At 44.2% G+C, this 20,586-nt stretch overlaps 1 protein-coding gene across 1 annotated transcript; it reads right to left on the bottom strand.

Moving 5' to 3' along the window:
- Positions 1–377: 377 nt before the first annotated feature.
- Positions 378–8,822, bottom strand: LOC147707806 (uncharacterized). Its single transcript, XM_086925673.1, has 4 exons — positions 8,810–8,822; positions 3,337–3,426; positions 1,682–1,822; positions 378–742 (listed from the first exon to the last, which is right to left on the bottom strand). The coding sequence occupies exons 1-4, from the start codon at positions 8,820–8,822 to the stop codon at positions 378–380; spliced, it is 609 nt and encodes a 202-aa protein (XP_086781799.1).
- Positions 8,823–20,586: the final 11,764 nt, after the last annotated feature.

Genomic DNA, 20,586 nt, shown 5'->3' with positions numbered 1-20,586 from the left:
TGTCTGCATGTTAAACATGTGGCCAATATATTTTTTTAGTCGAAAGCACTGTCCACTGACCTGCATGGCCAATTAAACCTTGCGATGTTGCACAACGTACATTATTTGGTGAAACAGTCCCCCCTCCACCCCCCCAACAAACACAAATGAACTTCAAATGTTTTCTTTTGAACATAACTTTGTGTCTCATTTATTTGACCATAATATAAAGAAAGATGATACAAAAATAAAATATATATTAAATCTTACCCCACAGCTGTCCCTACCCTCCCCTAACCCCAACCAAATTTCCACGTTCAATGTAATGTAAACCCCAACACCCAATTCCCACCCACCAACAAAAGGATTTAAAAAGGGGCAAACAAACAGGGTCCATCTCAAAGCCGGCGGGCTTTCAAGTGTTTGTCCACAATGAGCTTCACCCTCTCCTCTATTTCATCCTCAAGCCTCGCTACCCGGAGGAGAATCTTTGCTTGGAATTGACGGCACCTATATTGGCATGCATGTTGTGGGGGGGTGGCCGATGATGAAAAAATCTGGCGGCGGGCGGCTGCCTGACCACGGCGACGTACTCCTGCAGGCTTGGGGGCCGGGGCATTAAAAGAGGCAGCAGCTGCTGCCGCCGCCTCCTCCTCCTCCTCGGCCTGAGCCACCAGCCGGCGGTAGGCCTCAACGATGGCCTGCAGTTTCCGCTGCCGGGCCCGGACTGCCAACTCCTTTCGTGTTGGTTTTGAAGGAGTAACTATAAAGAAAGAGACAGAATTGTTGTAATCCAAAATCCCAGCAAATCAAGAACACAAAATTTATTCAACACATAGTGGCACAGTAGCACTAGCAAGCAAGCTGAGTACAAAAAATGGTGTTGTATCTATCTTGAACATTCTACGGCCTATATAATTAATTTGTTGGACTTTTTGGCACGGCATTATGCCTGCCCTAGTAGCATGGGTGTACTTCAACGGTCACACACATACGAACACCTGTCTTTTTCATATCTCATTTTATATCATATACTCTGCTTCCGGGAACAGTGACAGTCTTAAACTAACATTAATTAACAGGGGCCAGCTAGTAGTAAATGTCTAGTAGAGACTATCATTCTTTATATCGCGCAACAAACCTTAGGTGGTTAGTGTTTCGCCAGCAACGACCCGGCATGCATCCAGTCGTCCCCTCCTTCCCTTGCCTTTGGGTTTGACCAAAACACCGCTGCTGAGACTATCCACTACCCACCGATATTGGGTGTGTCTCCCACCCACGCAGGCAGCTGTGTTTTCCCCTTTCCATGCTTCCACAACAACCCATGCATCTGACTGCTATCAGCCACCTGCATTGCTGATTCCAAAGTATCCTTCTATATTAGATGATTGGTGCTTTTTCCTTGCTCCTTTCATCATACTTAAAATCGATCTCCTTAGTGTTAATCCATCGTGGTCATGTAATGTTGTGGATAAGACTTTTAGTCTGCCATTAACCTTTCACAGCTGAGTTGTAGTCAGATAGAAGAGGGCTGTTATTTTATCAATTCTCGCCGGTGGTAATGCTAAGCTTGGTAATGACAAATAAAGGTGGCGTCATATATTGTCCAGTAGAACTTCAAGTTCATTATAAATCTCAGAGTACAGTGAGGAAGTTTTCCCCTTCCACCAAGTAATGCGGATCACTATTGAATGTAACTTACCATCGCCCACCGTTGTTGGCTCCTCCCCCACTGCTGCTGGTGCTGGTGTAGGTGCCTCTGGTCCTGTCCCCTCCGGGATTGCCTCTGCTGATGCTGCGCCGCTGTCCCCGACGGCACTGGTGGATGGTACCGGTTTTGTACCTATAAAAATAAGTACACCTTTTTAGATGGATGCACAGCCCCCATTGTACTTGTTCACCAAGAATGGAGTTCTGCGAAACAGTTAAGTACAACGTAATAATCAGTAGTAGTCCACATTGCCTAGTACAGCAGAGTCACTACACATATTAGCATTCATTTGTTATGGTATGGTACTCAAGCTCATCTTATCTCTACTGCTACTCTAGTCTCTTGGAAATTTAGACTGAACCATGTAACAAGTTTGTACATCAATGTGTACAGTTTTGCGCATGCTACCTCGCAGCTTGTTGCGCAGTACGAGAAGACGCCTTTGAGGCCACATGATTGTTCAATGCATACACCTGAAGAGTTTGGAAAATAAAAAGGCCCGTATTTACTTTTTGTATGTGGATTGTGGAATCGAGTTTGCTTACAGGTTACACCTTTTTTTTAGCATGACTGCAAAAAACTTGCATAAATGTATTTATTTTCATACTGTCTAACTTGCACCACTTTTGTCATTATTTTTCGGCAGATGAGAAGATTTCCTTCTACGAAGCAGAGATTTCCAGAGCTTATCAAAAAGAGGCATATGTAACCAGTATACGTTCAATGGTGAGGGGTCTCCGACATTTCCCACATTTCCCTATCGTGCACTGGTAGCTGTACAAATGTAGATTACTTTATTCAGCCTTTTTTAACTGGTGGGCCTTGACGTATTTCACGGAACAACTTAAAAACATTGATATTACTTACTTAGTTACTTCTAACAAAATAAAGCTTTTGAAGTACCACATTGACTCGGAAGTATATTTTCAGTGCCTGTTGTCTTGTAGACTTACATGAGTGAGTGAGCAAAAGGGGGTTACTTAGGTTATGGATTGTGTAATAAAAGCATTGGGCATCTTGGTATTGGGGTTCAGGGGTGGGATAATTGAATAATTGACCAATGACTGAGCCCATATAGGTTGTCGTTCAGTGAATTGTGGGTTCCTCAGAGTTCTGTGACTGAGGTGTAAGTAAGTAAGGTCCAACCTGCCTATCACCAACATCCAATTTTCTGGTGCATACATAGTTATGTATGTGACTGCATAGAAGAATACCCACAAGAGTAGTAGTGGTATACTAACGTTTACAAAAACTAGACAAACATCTGGATGCATACTTGGTTGGTGTCAATTGGCAAAGCAGAGACATTACAGAGGAAAAAGCATAAGACAGGAATGGACCCTGTGCCTACAGCTATTCTATCACAGATTTTTTGAAAAGATTAATACCTTAACTAAAGAGTGGGCAACAGGGCAAGCTTACCTACAGACAGTCTAGTAGTAGCACAGAGAGTCATAGCAGAGGCTCTTTGAAGGAACAGAAAGGCAGGGACAGATACCCAAAATTTTGAAAACATAATGAAAATCAAAAAAGCATGTGTCAAAATTTATTTAGGAATGAAAAGTCATTAATCGGTTGGAAAAAAAAGCTCCGTTAGAAAGTTAGGGAAATATCATTGTTCCAAAAGAAAGCACTGTTGGACTTACTGGGGACAGCAGCAGGATCCTCAGTAGAGGAGCTCTGTGCCTGTGGTTCACCTGCCGACTCGGTCCCAGCCTTCTGCTTGCCCCTGGGTTCTGTGGTTCATGTAAGAAATAATAAAGAAAGAGAAAAACATTGAGTGCTGTGAAACATAGACATCATTTCAAAAACCACTGCTAGAACATTAAGAGAAACAAACATTGATGTACCAAATGACTACTGCCTTGCAGGATTCACTGACTGTATACTTGGAGAAAACAAATCAAATGTTCCATAAACATTCTGATTGCAGATTACTAAGTAACACAGAGGCAGTAACACCTGGACAACAACACCACCGATTCAAGAATGGGGTAATCAATTATCTGTAAGTAGGCATTTCTTTTTTATTTTTGCCAGCAAAATGCATAGATCACAAGGAGGAGACATGCTTAAATTTGTGCATACTAACATGAAATTGTACGTTCGTTGCATCATATTTTGTTCTGCTACTGACTGAATGCTACTGCTGCTAAGCCTACCCACTCACTAAACAAACTACATCAGTTCTATGGAGGGCTGAGGCAGGGGCGGCTCTAGGCTCATGGTGGTCCTGGGCAGGGAGCGTAGGTAGGGGGGGCCGGAAGAGGAGGTCGGGGCGGAGCACGGAGGCCAGTGAAGAGGGGGGAGTCAGGGTGTTCGGAAGTGGAACAGAGCCGGAGGCACCAAATCCCTGCCAGGGGCCGCCACGCAAATATGTATCCATCCTCAGAGGATTATTAAATTACGGATATATATTGGTGTGGTGGCCTCTGGCGTTTGGTGGCCCTGTGCAGTTGCACAGCTTGCACATGCCTAAAGCCGGCCCTGGCTGAGGTAAGAAGAACAAAGTAACTTTAGCATTCATTGCCAGAGGAGGATTCATGCAGAAGAGAAGGCCGTGAAAAAAAAATTATACAATATGCAAACTACGTACAATTATCCATCCACCGCTATTTAACTGACGGACAAAGGAAGGACAAGACTCTATTAATAGCATTAACTAAGTTCAGTTCTCTACAATAAAGAAAATCTCACATCAATAAACAGCAAAAGCTAGCGCCAAGTTGAAACAACACGCAAGAGTCAGTGAAGAAGCGCAGCACAGACCAGTGTCATACAATTACAGTAGATATAACGGAATACATCAGAAATGTAACTAGGAGCACCAGTCATCGCGTTACTTATTCAGCCAAGATTTAGAAAGATACAATAACAATACTCATACTACTATATATATATATATATATATATATATATATATATATATATATATATATATATATATATATATATATATATATATATATATATATATATATATATATATATATATATATATAATATATATATATACATATATATATATATATATATATATATATATATATATATATATACATATCTATATATATATATATATATATATATATATATATATATATATATATATATATATATATATATATATATATATATATATATATATATATATATATATATACACACTTTTTTTTGGGGTAACCACTCACCAAGACCCCCGACCTCGACACCAAGCAGGTCCATCAGGTCCTGCTCCCGGTCCAAAATGTCTGCCCAGCGATGGGACAGCTGATGGTGGGTACGCCGGATACCGGAGCAGCGGAAGACTGCGCGGCGCACCTTCGCCCACCGCCAGAGACGCTCTTCAATCTGGTAGCCGGAGCCGGGCCTGCCGCCTGCTGCAAAGATCAAGGGGAGGTGGCGCTGGATAAAAAAGACCAGGGCAGCCACCTCCTCCTCCCCAAAAAGTTGGCGGGCCGTCACCCCTGGGGGCGCATTCTGCCGCAAGGCAGCCGGGTTTTTTGGGGCACAGGCGCCTTGCCCTTTGAGCCGCCGCTGCTGCTGGCACCCTTCACCATGGTTCTGGGTGGAGGGGAGAAAAAAAGTTCAAGACAAAAAGGTAGGGGAAAGAAGAAGCAAGGTAAAAGAAGGAAGTAAAATAAAACAATAGAAAAGTTGTAAAAGTAGAAATAAAATGAAAAATATAAACCTAGGCACAGAGAGAGATAGGTAATAACTAAAGAAAGTTTGAAAAAGTGGGTAAAAAGACCAGGATTGAAGAGATATGAGCTAGATGCTAAAGTAGGCCCAAAACCATAGCCAGAGTGTGTGATCCAAGATGGCTGCGCCCATCGCGACCGCGTGGGTAGGTTTGCGCGATATTTAGCGCGATCACGCACTTTTGTAGTGCGAACGAGAAGATGAGTTCCCGAACATGTCTTGCACAACCCGAACACGTTACTTGTGACCCGGAACAGGAAATAAGGGAACGCAAGCGGGCGGGACAAACCTCTTGGGTAACTTAGCGCGCTAGCCATCCCGAGCATGCAGGCAGCGCCCCGAACACGCGCACCGCGCTCCCGAAGACGAAAAACGGCGCGCGAACGGGTCTAGCAAGCAACTACGCATGCCTGCGGAGCTACGCGTAGGTCGCGGAGTGCAAGTGCGTCTTCGCGTAGCTCCGCGGAGTGCGACTCCGCGAACTACGCCCAGGTTATTTTCAGCCAGAGTAACAGAGTTACTACGAACCTATGATGATGAGGCATTATCATATGTAGATGACAACTATCTAACTTACAATTACTTGGATAGGCACTTGAACAGGGTGAACATCATCATACTTGGCTTCACCTCTGAAGGGTATAAATTCAATTTTAAGAAATCAAGAAATTGCCATTTAAACGTCCTCTTTCTTGGATATGAATTATCAAGTGAAGGCAAAAGCCTGGCAGCCAACATTCTAGAGAAATGTGCGCTGCTCCAACCTCCAAAAACGCTGAAAAACTCGATCGATTCTAGGTTTCCTGAATTTCGGAAGAACTTACATTCCTAACTGCGGAGAAAGGGTTAAACCTCTCTATGAACTAATCAAACCTGATTTCAAAACAGTTAATTGGACTCAAAAACACACCGAAAGTTTGCGTTCATTACAAACAGACATGTTAGCAACAAAACATTTACAAACATGCTCCGAATTATTCCAGGACAATACGGACTCACATACTTAACCTTTAACGAAGGAGAAAAAGTACCAATAGCTTACAAATCACACTTGTACACACAAGCAGGAATAAAATTCACCTCAACAGAAACAATTCTGACAGTGGTTCAAACTGCAGTAGAAGAGAGTGCCCTCGCACAGGGTAAACGCATTATGGTCGTTACACCTGTACCTGCCTTAGAGGCAGTGACAAAAGCGAGCATTCCGAATGCTAAAGCTTTACATCCAAATGGATACAATGGGTTAATTCTCTTGCTGCAGCAGACGTTGAGTACGTTTTGACCCATACTTGAAGACACAAGCGGTTCTAATATACGAACAAGAATGTTCTCTGTCTACTGAAATTCTGCCTCTAGAGCAGTATGAATGTATAATTTGTACTGACGGATTAGCCCAACCCGCTACGGGGGGAGAACAAGCTTATAGTGCGGCGTGCGTGATCGTTAAACGTCGCTGGCGAGATGGCAAATTCCGACCACTGGTCACTAAAATGCAATCTCTAGGAGATTGTACAGCTCAGTGAGCTAAATTACAAGCATTTAAGATGGCGCTTGAAAATACTGATTGCAAATTCCCCACACTCATAGTGTGCGATTCGTATTAATGTGTTCAATCTTACAATGAATACTTGCAGAACTGGTTCCAAAGAAGCAAAAGGTGGCACAATCAAGCATAAATTGCTTTGTGAACAAGTAGTTTAGTTACGACAAGGACTACAAAACACTCACGTGATACATACACTGAGTCATCAATGTGATGGCATTCATGTTGCAGGGAATTCATTAGCTGATGAAGCCGCAAAGGCAGCTGTTCAAAAGACTTCCATAGCTGCAATCACTCATTCAAAAACAAAAATAGACATCAAAATAATGCTAGCTGCCAATGCTTCAAGCAAAGACAGTGATAAAACATTACCAAAAGGCTTTCCACTCAAATACTCATATATAACTGATGCAAATAATATACCGTTTGCTTGAATCCCTGGAGTGGGGGATAGAGTAATTCCAAACATGGAACATAGATTAGGACTAATCTTAGCAGCACATGCAGGGCTCGCCTCTGCACACACAGGTGTTTCCGCCACAGTATCATTATTAAAACAGAGATACTGGTGGCCGCGCATGAGTAAACAAACCAGAAACTATGTTTTGGAATGTGAAATCTGCCAAAAGATGAAAGTCTCTACAGTGAAACGCCCTGCGCAGACGCCCCTGTTCATTTTAGATAAACCATTAGCTTGCGTTTACCTGTACCACTGTGGTCCCTTGGAGAGGGATGGTAACTATAAATATATCATGGTCGCAGTGGATTCGTGCACAAGATTCATTTGCATGTGGCCTCAGCATTCGGCTGATGCTCGAACTGTTATACAAGATTTGCGAGTCTTTATCGGCTCATATGCAGTCGGCCCGCTACATTCTGACCAGGGTCCTGCGTTTAGCTCTCGAGCTTACAAGGAGGCCATGGCCAAATTGGGTGCTGCATTGTGGAGAGAAAAAAACGGACATAAAGCAATCTATAACAGCTAGGGTATTAGGCTTGGGTGACGGGTGGGTCAAACATCTAATAAGTGTCCAACGTAGTCTTAACAATCTTCCAAGAAGTTCTCTAGGGGTATCCATATGAAGTCTTTTTTGGAACCAGAATGATAATTTCAGATCTCGATTGTCAGACTTCAGTGGTGTAACAAAAACCCTTTGATATTCGGCTGTTCTGCAGGATTTAAATGATATAAGAACTAAACAAAGTAACGTGTTCCTGAAGCCAACAGCCAATGAAGAGAAACCAACCATCCCAACAGGGCCTGTCTGGATTCCTAAGCTTGGGGATCTAGTCAGAGAGAAGATCGCGGACAAGAAGGAATTTGGGCCTTCTTACAGACAACCAGTACTTGACCTAGCAATTAACGGATCAAGAAGAGTATTACTGCCGCCCCTTACTGGTAAAAAGGAGAACAGGTTTGTGTCCATCGACCTGGTCAAAACACATAATGTGGCTAATCAGAAGCAGTAGGCCAAGTGGACTCCAAAGATGTAGCAGACGCCCGAATCTGGCTACTTTCCAAGAATTTCAAACTGAGAGACTCATCACCTTTGAAGAATCTGCAGTGCCAAATGAGGAACTAAGCAATAAAGCTGTGGAACGTGTACCTCTTGAGACCCAAATAACAGTTTGTCGAGAAACGCCTGTCTACAATGAAATAGCATCTGACTATACAAATGTAACAAGTGATCAAGAGGTTCCAGCGATTTCAACGAATCCTGATGCAATCCCTACAATTGACAGAACTGCCTCTGGCTATTTCATTAACTTTGATATGTTTTCCGAGGATCCCAGTGAGCCTGAAACGATACCAGTAAAAAATAACTTTTAAAGAACAAGCAACAGAACGTTTTCATCACCTAGAAAATACTTACCTGGTTTCACCATGGATTAAACTTTGGATTGTGTTGGGTGTACTTTTTCTTTTACTTTGTTTGACTCTGGTGATAACTTTGGGAATGCTGATAAATGAAAGATATGTACAAAAGGACACAGCAAGTAAGAACATCAACTTACGCCTCAAGCCACACAAATCATCTCATCGTGAACAAAGAGACTTGTCATCAGTGAACATCACAGCCGTTCCTATACCTGGTGGTATAGCTTGGGACAGAACTGAATATGACATTTTTGGTCCGGTGGAACTGTTGAAGATTCCACACCAGTTCAAGATTTCCTTGAATGACTTTGTTTCATCTAGTAACTTTTCTGATGATTGGGACCTTGAGACTGTTAATAATATGATGTCAGACTTAGAAATGTCTGCTGCATTTACAAATCATGAATACTTAGAAGGTTCATCAGATTATGAACAAATGTATTGTTATAATCACTATAGTCATAATTTCTTGCACAAATCTGCAAATCCTAGAAATGTGCTGATGTATAACCAATGGGAGCACTGTCCGACGCCACCAAAGGGTAGATCAAAAACATTTTATGGCAAATTTCCATACTTTTCAGGTTTTAGTGTATCCAATCCAGAATCATTTTATTTTAAAAATGTTAATAGGAAAGGAATGAAAAGTATGTTGACAAATACCAAACAAATTTATTCTGCGGCCATTTATGCTCAGCTGTCTTCATTAGGTTTCGACTTTTGGAAAGACAACATTGAGACAAAAACTGTCTGGGGCACAAAAGACATCTTATCTTGGGTTACCCAAGATAAAAGACCTTAACAATCTGTCCATACCTACACCTACACCTGATAGTCATTGAGAAAACCGTCAACAAGCAGCTGACAGCCTTCCTGGAGACGAACGGCTCCCTCGACCCATAGCAGTCCGGATTCCGAGCAAACCACAGCACTGAGACCGCCCTCATCGCGGCCACCGACGACATCCGAACCCTGCTGGACAACGGAGAAACCGCCGCCCTCATCCTGCTCGACCTTTCGGCTGCGTTCGACACGGTCTGCCACCGCACCCTGACAACCCACCTCCTCCACGCCAGGATCCAAGGAAAGGCCCTGGAAAGGATCACTTCCTTCCTCTCTGACAGAACACAAAGAGTCCGTCTCCCGCCCTTCCTCGCAGAAGCCACCAAGATCATCTGCAGCGTACCTCAAGGCTCCTCGCTCAGCCCCACCCTCTTCAACGTCTACATGAGCCCCCTCGCAGCCATCGCGCGCAAGCACAACCTCAACATCATCTCTTACGCCTACAATACCCAACTGATCCTCTCCCTCACCAACGACCCACCTCCGCCAGAGCCAGCTTCCAGGACGGAATGAAAGACATCGCAGACTAGATGAAGCTCAGCCACCTGAAACTGAAATCAGACAAGACGGAAGTCCTCATCCTCGGCCCATCCATCTCCGCCTGGGACGACTCCTGGTGGCCCCCTGCTCTGGGCCCCCCACCCAAGCCTACGGACCACGCACGCAACCTGGGCTTCATCCTTGACTCCTCCCTCATGATGGCCAGGCAAGTTAACGCCGTTACCTCCTCCTGCTTCAACACACTCTACATGCTCCGTAAGATCTTCCGCTGGATCCACACTGGAACCAGGAAAACGGTCACCCAGGCCCTCGTCACCAGCCGTCTGGACTACGGGAACGCCCTCTACGCTTGGACCACTGCCAAACTACAGAAAAGACTCCAGCGCATCCAGAACGCCTCAGCACGACTCATCTTGGACATCCCCCGACACAGCCACATCTCCGCCCACCTGAGGGACCTGCACTGGCTCCCCATCAGCAAAAGGATCACGTTCAGACTCCTAACCCATGCACACAAGGCTCTCCACAACTTGGGCCCCGAATACATCAACAACCGCCTCACGTTCTACATGCCAACCCGCCAGCTCCACTCCGCCAGCCTCGCCCTCGCCACTGTCCCACGGATCCGCAGAACCACCACCGAGGAAGATCCTTCACCTACCTGGCAGCCAAGACCTGAAACACCCTCCCCACCCACCTCCGACTCACCCAGGACCATCCCTCCTTCAGGAAGCAACTCAAGACCTGGCTTTTCGAGCAGTAGCAGCCCCCCCTACCCCCCAGCACCTTGAGACCCTAGCGGGTGATTAGCGTGCTTTACAAATTCTCTTGATTGATTGATTGATTGATTGATAGCAATAACACTTCAGAGGTAAGGTCGATGTACATACTATTTTGTATCACAACAGAGCAGATCCAGATTGGGAAAAATTATTAATCTGGCCCACAGACACAAACGCCTGTCAAGATAGATTCTTGAAAAAAACACGGAGGTTCACATTTACTAGGCCAGATCCAAGATATGTTCAGAGACAGCATTCAGGAATAGTAACAACATACAGTGTACGGAAACTGTGCCTTGAATGGTTACATAGATCTACACTCAAGGATGTTAAACAACACTTATCTTTACTTAAAGATGGCGCTGATCTAAGGGACTTCTTGCAAGGACCGACTAAACCGCGTCATAAACGTTTTATATATGCCGGTATCTATGGATTGTATAATGAAGCATGGAGAATTACAAGCAGAGACTGCAGAACGAATACAAGAAATTGGTCGTACTAACTTAGAGAAATCTCTCTCTGTAGTTGACAATGGGTTAACGACTCTGTTTTCCAGGATATATACTTTGGACAGCATAGTATCATCTGCCATAGACATCATGGAACAGGACTTGGTCATGTTGCAACATGGTCAGTCGCAATTACGTTTTATCATGCTATTAGGTCGGACGTTACAAAACCTTTGCTCAGGCTATGTGCCTTGGCGTTTAATCACTACTACCTCACTGTTTTCAGAATTCAATCTCACTGAAAAACAGATCAAACTGGCACAGAGAGGAGCAGACTATACGGTGCTGATCATCTAAAAATTGGAAAGATTGCTATTTACAGTCGCTGAAAAACCAGCTATTGAATGGATAATACACGGAACAATCACTGTGCCTGTTACTATTTTCCATTTTCAGTATTGCTTAAAACATATACCAGCAGGTACATATGAAAGGTCGGGTAAAGATTACATCAAGATATCCTGGGAATTACCATACACACACAAATGTTGGAGTGGGAGTAGAGAAGTTTTTCTTAGTGGTAAAAATTGCAAAAATGCACTAAGCGGTTCTCTTCTTTGTCAGGGTATTAATTTACACGGGGCCTGCGATGGTTCCTCTAACAACTTATCCTGCCACCTGCAAGGTTCACCAGCTGCAGTAATTTTTGGACAACTTTCTAATGGAAGTTACCTGCTGTTGAATGATCACAGCTGCTGTGGCATGTTGCCAGGTTTACCCTATCTCGTAACTGTGTCAGCCAGGGTCACTTGCTGTATGCAAGTATTGTTTCCTAAAACCAAGACAGACCGGGAGTTGCCGTTATGGCATTCACTGAACATCTCTTCTATACAAATTGATACTTTAAGCAGAATGAAAGCCATTCTTTTACAAAAAACTGTGCCAATGACCTCGGCCAAAAAGACCTATGATCTGCAAGTCGCAAGGACTTCTGCAGAGATACATGCCCTGTTAACTACAAATTGCCCTATACATTTCTCGGAAATTTTAAGTTGTATCTTAAACATGTCTGATACGAGTGGTATTGTACATGTATTTAAGACATTTTTTGGGGGGACTGTTAGCACCCTTGGAAGCAGTCCTAGGAATATTTCCAAACTTCGTGTTTGGCGGATTGCCGCTCATTTTGAGACTCGCTGCAGGGATACTATTTTTGCTCCTACTGCTTCGATATAGCAAGCTAATCCACAAGCGACACCCAGTTCATCGTAAAGAACACTCTACTGGCGATGAAGAGTCGTGAGAGCATAGTCCAAATTTTGGGATTAACTCGTTTTAGTGAATTAAATGCAACATGGTTTCTGTCATTCGGACCAATTTGGCAAGATTGCATCTTACCTGTTCTACGCTGCCTGCTATGCGGAGAAGAATGCATGTTAGACATCTGTCTCACACTCCCATCAGTCATGCCAATGGATGTTGATACTTTGCTGGACCCGATAAAGGCCCATGTGCAGTGTTGTCCCCAATGGCTCCCAATTCTGATGACAGCATTCATTGAGATCTCCCAGACGCAAAATGCGGATGGTGAGGTACGAGAGGAATCAGGCACGCAGGTATCATCCACTACAAACATTGCTAATGCAACAAATGCTGATGGCGATGCTTCACATCTATGTGCGGTTGATCTTCTTAATGAGGTAATCCAACTCTCACCTACAATTGTAGACAAATTATTTACAGAATTAGAAGATTTGATGTTTTCTCCGAACAATAATACTGACTTTTGAATTGGCACACGTGTTCTGAGAGACTCTGAATTCAACCATAATTTTTCAAAACAAAGTTCTTTCTATGATTCAACTTTTGCTTTTCCAAATTTGTATTTTTTTTCATTTTTTCGGCACAAAAGTAATCTGCTTAAAGTAGAACTATTCATAGAGAACTAGAATTCACTGAGAACTTCCAGAGACAATATTTGACCTTGCCCACATTCATACAGTTTTAAAATCTTCCATGAAATGGTCTCAACTATTTCTCTGTATTTGAGAGCCATTTCATAAATGTATTTTTTTGTGATTCATTCGGTTAGCATTTTCAAATGTCAGACTATATGCTTTGAATGAAACATTGCTTTAAATGTGTACAGCACAAATGCTCTTTTTGTGTACAACCAGTACCAATGCATAGAAAAAAGTCCCGTGCACACGTAAAGCTTTAAAATGTGGTCATGATACTCATGGTAAACAAATAACTGCATTTAATGAAACAAGGCAGACAAATCTGAAGCGCTGTTTTTCAAAATGAAATATATTGTTAGTCTTCCTGATAGGAAGGGTGACATTAAAGCAACCAACCAGTCGACACGTCATGTGGTCATGCGGGTGCTATACCCATGACTGTTCAGGGCTTTCAATGGTCAAATAGTCATGTGATCCGATACACAGCACAAGAAACCACCGGTCCCTGCTGAAGCACTACTTCATAGATGTACATAGAGACGGCTGCACCCGACCGTCTCAAACATTCTCCTTCATTTGGAGACAACTCTATACCAGGATACCCTTTCCTAAAAAAACACGTACCTGCTGGGTCGGAATTATCACCGGCATATCTAACCCATGACTATTTGACCATTGAAGCCCTGAAGAGTCACGAGCATAGCACCCGCATGATGAAACACGTGTCGACTGGTTGTTTGCTTTAATGTCACCCTTCCTATCAAGAAGACTAACAATATATTTCATTTTGAAAAACAACGCTTCAGATTTGTCTACCTTGTTTCATTGAATGCAGTTATTTGTTTACCATGAGTATCATGACCACATTTTGAAACTTTAAGTGTGCACAGGACTTTTGTTCTAATCATTGAGTGAGCCCCTGTCACTCCCTACAGAAGTTTTAGGGTCTCATCTGACCTGTAACAAATACTTTTCATCAATCAATCGCTGCTACCAGCCAGGGCGCCAATCAGAAACCCTACACAGAACCCTCAGTACCAATGCATTGGTTTTAACACATCATGTTTAGATATGTTTAACTTGTTTAGAAATTAGTAATGTCCTACATCAGAAAGTGTAGTGGGTGTTGTGTGGCGTTTTAGGCTCCGATTACATTTTTCCCGACATATGCCCTTATATAGGTACAATTCACGTTGCCCTCATATAGGGATAGAAATCAAGCCCTTATTTAGGTATAGTCCATGCTACCTAAATACAGGCATGGCTACTTCCATCCGTTCACCAAACTTCACAACGATTTCTTGGAAAACCAGCTTAAGCTGTTAGGTAACTTCCCCTTGCTTGCATATTGATTTCTCCACAAACTCAGTTACTTTACAATGAACAACTGTTCCCCAGGTTTTCATTTATGACGTTCATATACCGAACTTTATGTCAAACTATGGCATTTCTAAACACCTTCAAGGTATAAATATAACTTCGCTTGCTATAGCAAGATACAGTGGTTTGGAGCAGTTCGTAGACCTACTTGCCCGATGCAGCTCGCTACAGCAAGTGCCGAAGGAAGCCGACTCTCCAGCCGACGCACTGATCAGGAAGCTGCCTTTCTCCTGCCGAGAATCCAGCTGCAGTGTTTCTGACTCCCCTTGCTGGGTGTTGGGAAATCGAGTCCCCGAGAAAGAGATAACAGAACTCCTTCATTCTAAACAAGGTGTGGAGCTGATTAGTACCTAGAGAAACCTTTGGTAGATTCTTGGCAAAACTAAACCTATGCTAAACAATACTTACTTCTTCCCACTTACTAGACTTAGGCACATTGGGGTAGGCGTATTTTAGAAGCACCAGTTGAGTATTTTAGTCTATGCTATTTATGTATGTATTTTTATATGGCTTAGAAACCATACAATGCTCTTACAGTAATATATCATATTACTGTTTATACTGTATGCATTATACTTTGCAGTCTGCCTAATGATTGTAGCAGTACACTTCTCTTGCTTGAGAAAGAAGACTGTTCAATAAATCCTTTTTATTGAAAACGCCTGTTTCACTATTTCTCTGCAACTCTGTAGAAACGAAGCATGCACGATTGACTGAGTGAAATAGTTATCCATTTTTCCGTAACTCTGAGAGATATATTCTTATTCTTAGGAAACAAAGTTGTCATATGTATGTGGTTTTCAGAAACGAACACTGTCCTGTGTATTCGAGAACGTTTCTAGTGACCTCTGAGTTAGCTGGCACACACACAATTAAGTTTAGTATAATTGATAGAGACCTATTGACATAAGTCCTCCGTCAAATCCATAGGATACATTATTCCAATGCACAGAGCCTATTGGGAATATTGGAACTAGACTACACCATCTTCTTCTCCAAGCGCCCTTCTAATAATCTAGACACCACTTGGATCCCGCCTCACTCTTAGAGTGAGACATGCCACAAGAGGCTAGGGAATAGGAAGGTTCCTTACAGCCTTAGACTTATGGATGTAAAGGAAGAGGTGGACAATGAACCAATGATCATGGATGTTAGTCCAGCCCCAGTGGAGATTGACTTTAGCCCATCCCAACCTGCTATGAGGAATGTAGCACCACAGATACCACCACCACTAGCTGTCATATTTACAAAGTCCCTGCAGGGAAGTACACCCACAACCATCTCAGTAAAGTAGGTACTGCAGAGAGGCAAACGTTAAAATGCCTACCTTCTGACAGTTCATCTGACATTGGCAGTGCCACTAAAATCCGAAAGTGGACCTCTCCAGTTTGCCATATGCTCCATTTACAGAGCAAGTGTTAGTCAGGGCAAGATTGGTACAAACTTTGGTATCGACAGGCCAAACAACCCATTGGAAAAAACACCACTCAATCCAGTGGGAGGTATACCTTAGCGACCAGAAACCTGAAGTGGTGTTGATGAAGGGGATGAAAGGCAGTGCAGGGAATCCGATCCGATCACGGTGGAAGGTGAAGAAGAGAAAAAAAAATTCATTATACAAAGCAGCCCTGTCCCCAGCAGTGCAGTAGTATCACCCACATCAGTAACATTGCAATGGCACAAGCCTCAGGTCGAAATACCAAGGAAAGGAGTACAGTAACATACCCACTGAGACGCACATTGAGCCTACCATTGTCTGCTCTCAAAAAGTCACCTGCATCAGTGGCACCAGAAAAAAAAATCTTGGCTACTCTTCCTGACATGTATAGACAGGAGGGGCAGTATGAACTGAACCACTTAACGCATAGTTCTACAACGAGAAGCTGGACGAAATGTTAGTGCTGTATCTCCTCCCTTTTTCTTTTGTGGAAGGGGTGGATTTTCTAGAATTTTTGGTGCCCATATGCCTGAAATGGAAGGTTCCCAGCCGGTCCTATTTTGCCAGATTTGCTGTTCCAGCGCTATATCACCATGTGCTGGAATTTCTTGGGCAAGTTTTGCAGCAGAGTTCTGCTCACACTATCCACCTGACAACAGACATGTAGACCAGTTGCCAAGCCACTGATTACATGTGCATTACTGCACAGTGGATCTCTTTTGTGGGGGTTAGAGAAATTATATCTGCAGGTGTTGACACTGCTGAGATTTTTAACGGCACTCAGAAGCATGCAACAGTAGCCATGCTCGCTTTGGAGTAATCCCATACTGCTGAAAACATCTTGGAAGGCTTTAGTAAGAAGGTCTTTGAATGTCTGCAACCAAAGGCAGTAATATAGTAAAGTCATCGAGAAGACCGTCAATAAACATCTGACTGCATTCTTCGAAGCTAACAACTCGCGCGACCCCTCCCAGTCTGGCTTCTGAGCCAACCACAGCACTGAGACCGCCCTCATTGCAGCCACCGATGACATCTGGACTCTGATGGACAACGGAGAGACAGCCGCCCTCATCCTCCTGGACCTCTCGGCAGCCTTTGATACCGTCTGCCACTGCACCCTAATAACGCACCTCTACAACACTGGGATCCAAGGAAAGGCCCTGGAATGGATCACATCGTTCCTCTCCGACAGAACCCATAAAGTCTGCCTCCCTCCCTTCCGCTCCGAGGCCACCAAGATCATCTGCGGCGTACCCCAGGGCTCCTCACTCAGCCCAACCCTCTTCAATATCTACATGATCCCCTTCGCCACCATCGCACGCAAACACAACATCAACATCATCGCCTACGCCCACAACACCCAACTGATACTCTCCCTCACCGAAGATCCTCTCACCGCCAAAGCCAACTTCCAGGATGGAATGAAAGATGTTGCAGAATGGATGAAGCACAGCCGTCTGAAGCTCAACTCGGACAAGACGGAGGTCCTCATCCTAGGACAATCCCCATCCGCCTGGGATGACTCCTGGTGGCCCACGACGCTGGGCACCGCACCAACACCCACGGACCACGCAAGCAACCTGGGATTCATCTTGAACTCCTCCCTCACGATGACCAAGCAAGTCAACGCAGTCTTGTCCTCATGCTTCAACACCCTGCACATGCTCCGAAAGATCTTCCGGTGGATCCCCACTGAAACCAGAAAGACGGTCACCCAGGCCCTCGTCACCAGCCGACTGGACTACGGGAACGCCCTATATGCAGGAACCACAGCCAAACTTCAGAAACGGCTTCAGCGCATACAGAATTCCTCCGCACGACTCATCCTCGACATCCCTCGCCACAGCCACATATCCGCCTACCTGAGAAACCTTCAGTGGCTCCCCGTCAGCAAGAGGATCACGTTCAGGCTATGCACACAAAGCACTCTAAAACATGGGCCCCGAATACCTCAACAACCACCTCTCGTTCTACACCCCCACCCGCCAGCTCCGCTCCACCAGCCTCGCCGTTGCTACCATCCCACGGATTCACAGAGCCACCACCGGAGGAAGATCGTTCTCCTACCTGGCAGCCAAGACATGGAACTCCCTCCCTGCACACCTACGACTGACCCAGGACCATCTCACCTTCAGGAGACACCTCAAGACCTGGTTATTCGAGCAGTAGCGGCACCCCCCCCTCCTCCCTTCAGTGCCTTGATACCCTCATGGGTGAGTAGCGCGCTCTACAAATCTATTGATTGACTGATTGATTGACCATAGCAAATGGTGGCTATTTCAGGGTCCTGTGTTTGGCACACTGCAGCAACATCATTGAACAGGACTTTCTCAAAAAAGAAGCCCGAGTCATCAACTAACTGTCCACCTGCAGAAGAATCTGCACTCATTTCAGTCATTATTTTAAAGCCCGGAAGCAGCTTATGATCATTCAGCATGATAATAGAATGTCAGTTAAAGCACTCATTCAGGCAATGCCAACACGTTGGAACTTGACCTATTACATGTTGCAATGTCTGTTTGAGCAGTACAGACTGATAGACTGACCAATGAATATTTCATGCAAAGAGTGGATGCAACTGTAGAAGGCATGATCATTGAGATGGACCAATGGGGCCTAGTCAAATGCCTGACAGAGATGCTGCTTACTTTTGTGATGTTCACAGAGGAAGTCAGCTAGGAGGACAGTACCATGGGCCAAGCTATCCTGTTGGTGCACATGTTACAGGAACAGTTCAAGGAAATGTGATGCAGGTGTGGAGGAAAAAAAGATGATTGGTGGAGAGATTAATCCTTCGCTTATCTGTTAACGTGAAGGTGCAAAGAGACGTTGTTCATACAAAAATAACATCAGTTCCACAATTCTTGATCAACGGTGCAAACCTTTACTGTCTACTTTTCATTCTTTTTTCAAACATGAGAAATGTAAGGAAGACTACTGTGGTAAATTTTAATTACCTATACTTAATTTATGCGGTAAAGTTCAATAAGAATAACTCAGTCAAAATGAGAAGGCAGAGTCCGTGGTATTTGAGGTTTAAAGTGGGGTTTTATTCCTTAACAAAGGAATTGGCTCGAGCCAATGGTAGCATGACCCATCGCCACGAGGGTTCAGGGTGGGAATTGCAATGGACATGTACAATGATTTATTAACATGAAACCATATATATAGTCATTTCATATAGTAGCATTGAATGCAGAAGGCGTAACAGCTGAGAGAAACGAGATAAGAACAGAAATACGTAACAGAAGGCGTGCACTAGGGCGTACACGGAGGTGTGTGCTGGAAACGTCACATAAAGGTGTCATAAGTGGGTGGATCCCTAGAAGGATCCTGCAGAGTCAGCAAAACATGTGGCAGGGATGCGCGCGCAGCAGCATGACATATGATTGACGTGAAACTGGAGGGTGAAGGGGACTTGACATTTAGCCCTTCATGAGGAGACAGAAGTCTGGAGTGTCAGAACAACCTAAACCCAAATCATATCTATATCTTGTGTTTAAGGAACTGTATTATCTAGAAGGAAAGGTCTCTCGGGCAGAGGCTATTCTATACTGACTGCTAGTGCGTGCGTATGCAACTACGTGTCTACGTGTAAGGCAAGGGGCATGGGCCTACCATGGTAACGGGAGCTATGAATTACTTGCATGGAGACAGTGAGGCCGGGCCCTTTGCTCTGCAGCTGGGAAGGATGTTTTCCTAAACTGCTAGACAGGAATGTATTTTCGAGGAGCGGAGCAGATAACTTGAAGGTTGAATACAGTCTTGGCAGGCAAGGCAGGCCGAGCTAGGCACCGCTCGTCACACAGGGAGTAAGTCAAGGGTCAGGAAGCAGCAGGCTGCGGCTCTCAGAGGCAGAAGGGAGAAAGAGGCTCGATGGCAGAAATCAGGGCCTAACTCGCCAGAGCTAGAAATCATGAAAGTGTACCACATAAAGACGTTGGCAAGGCACACTTAGGAACTGAATATCGGACCCATTCTTGGTGCATCTGAAAGAGGATATGTTAACGTTGGACGCAAATGTATTTGCGTCTTCATAGCTGGTTAGAGAGGGAACTTACATGTACTAGAAGCATGTACATGGAGCCGTTGGGGTCTACGATAGGGGACACAACTGACCATGAAAATTCATATTACCTCATTCCCTCCTTGTCCCCTACGGACCCTTCATGATATATCAATCCTCATTAATCTATCAATCTGTTCGTGTAACATCATTTGCTCTTCTTTCTTCTTATGGCGTTTCGAATGAGGACTCGAATGAGGAATACATGATGTGGCGCACAAGCCGCAAATCGCTGGCCCACATTGCAAACATAGGCAACAACTGAATACTATGAGAAGGCCAAGACCTAGGAAGGATAGGACTTTCCATCCCCAGGCTGACAACGTTGTCCAGAACCAACCGGACCAAG

Source organism: Lissotriton vulgaris, chromosome 6 (assembly GCF_964263255.1).
Source record: "Lissotriton vulgaris chromosome 6, aLisVul1.2, whole genome shotgun sequence".
NCBI classification, from domain to species: Eukaryota; Metazoa; Chordata; class Amphibia; order Caudata; family Salamandridae; genus Lissotriton; species Lissotriton vulgaris.
The sequence above is the reverse complement of the archived record's forward strand: the minus strand, read 5'-3'. Positions and strand labels throughout refer to the sequence as shown.

What these genes read in the sequence shown, in the direction of transcription:
- LOC147707806 (XM_086925673.1), bottom strand. An exon ending in GGATCCTGCTGCTGTCCCCA is followed by an intron (nt 1,823 to 3,336) that starts GTAAGTCCAACA and finishes TTATTTTTATAG; the next exon opens with GTACAAAACCGGTACCATCC. An exon ending in GCCAACAACGGTGGGCGATG is followed by an intron (nt 743 to 1,681) that starts GTAAGTTACATT and finishes CTTTCTTTATAG; the next exon opens with TTACTCCTTCAAAACCAACA.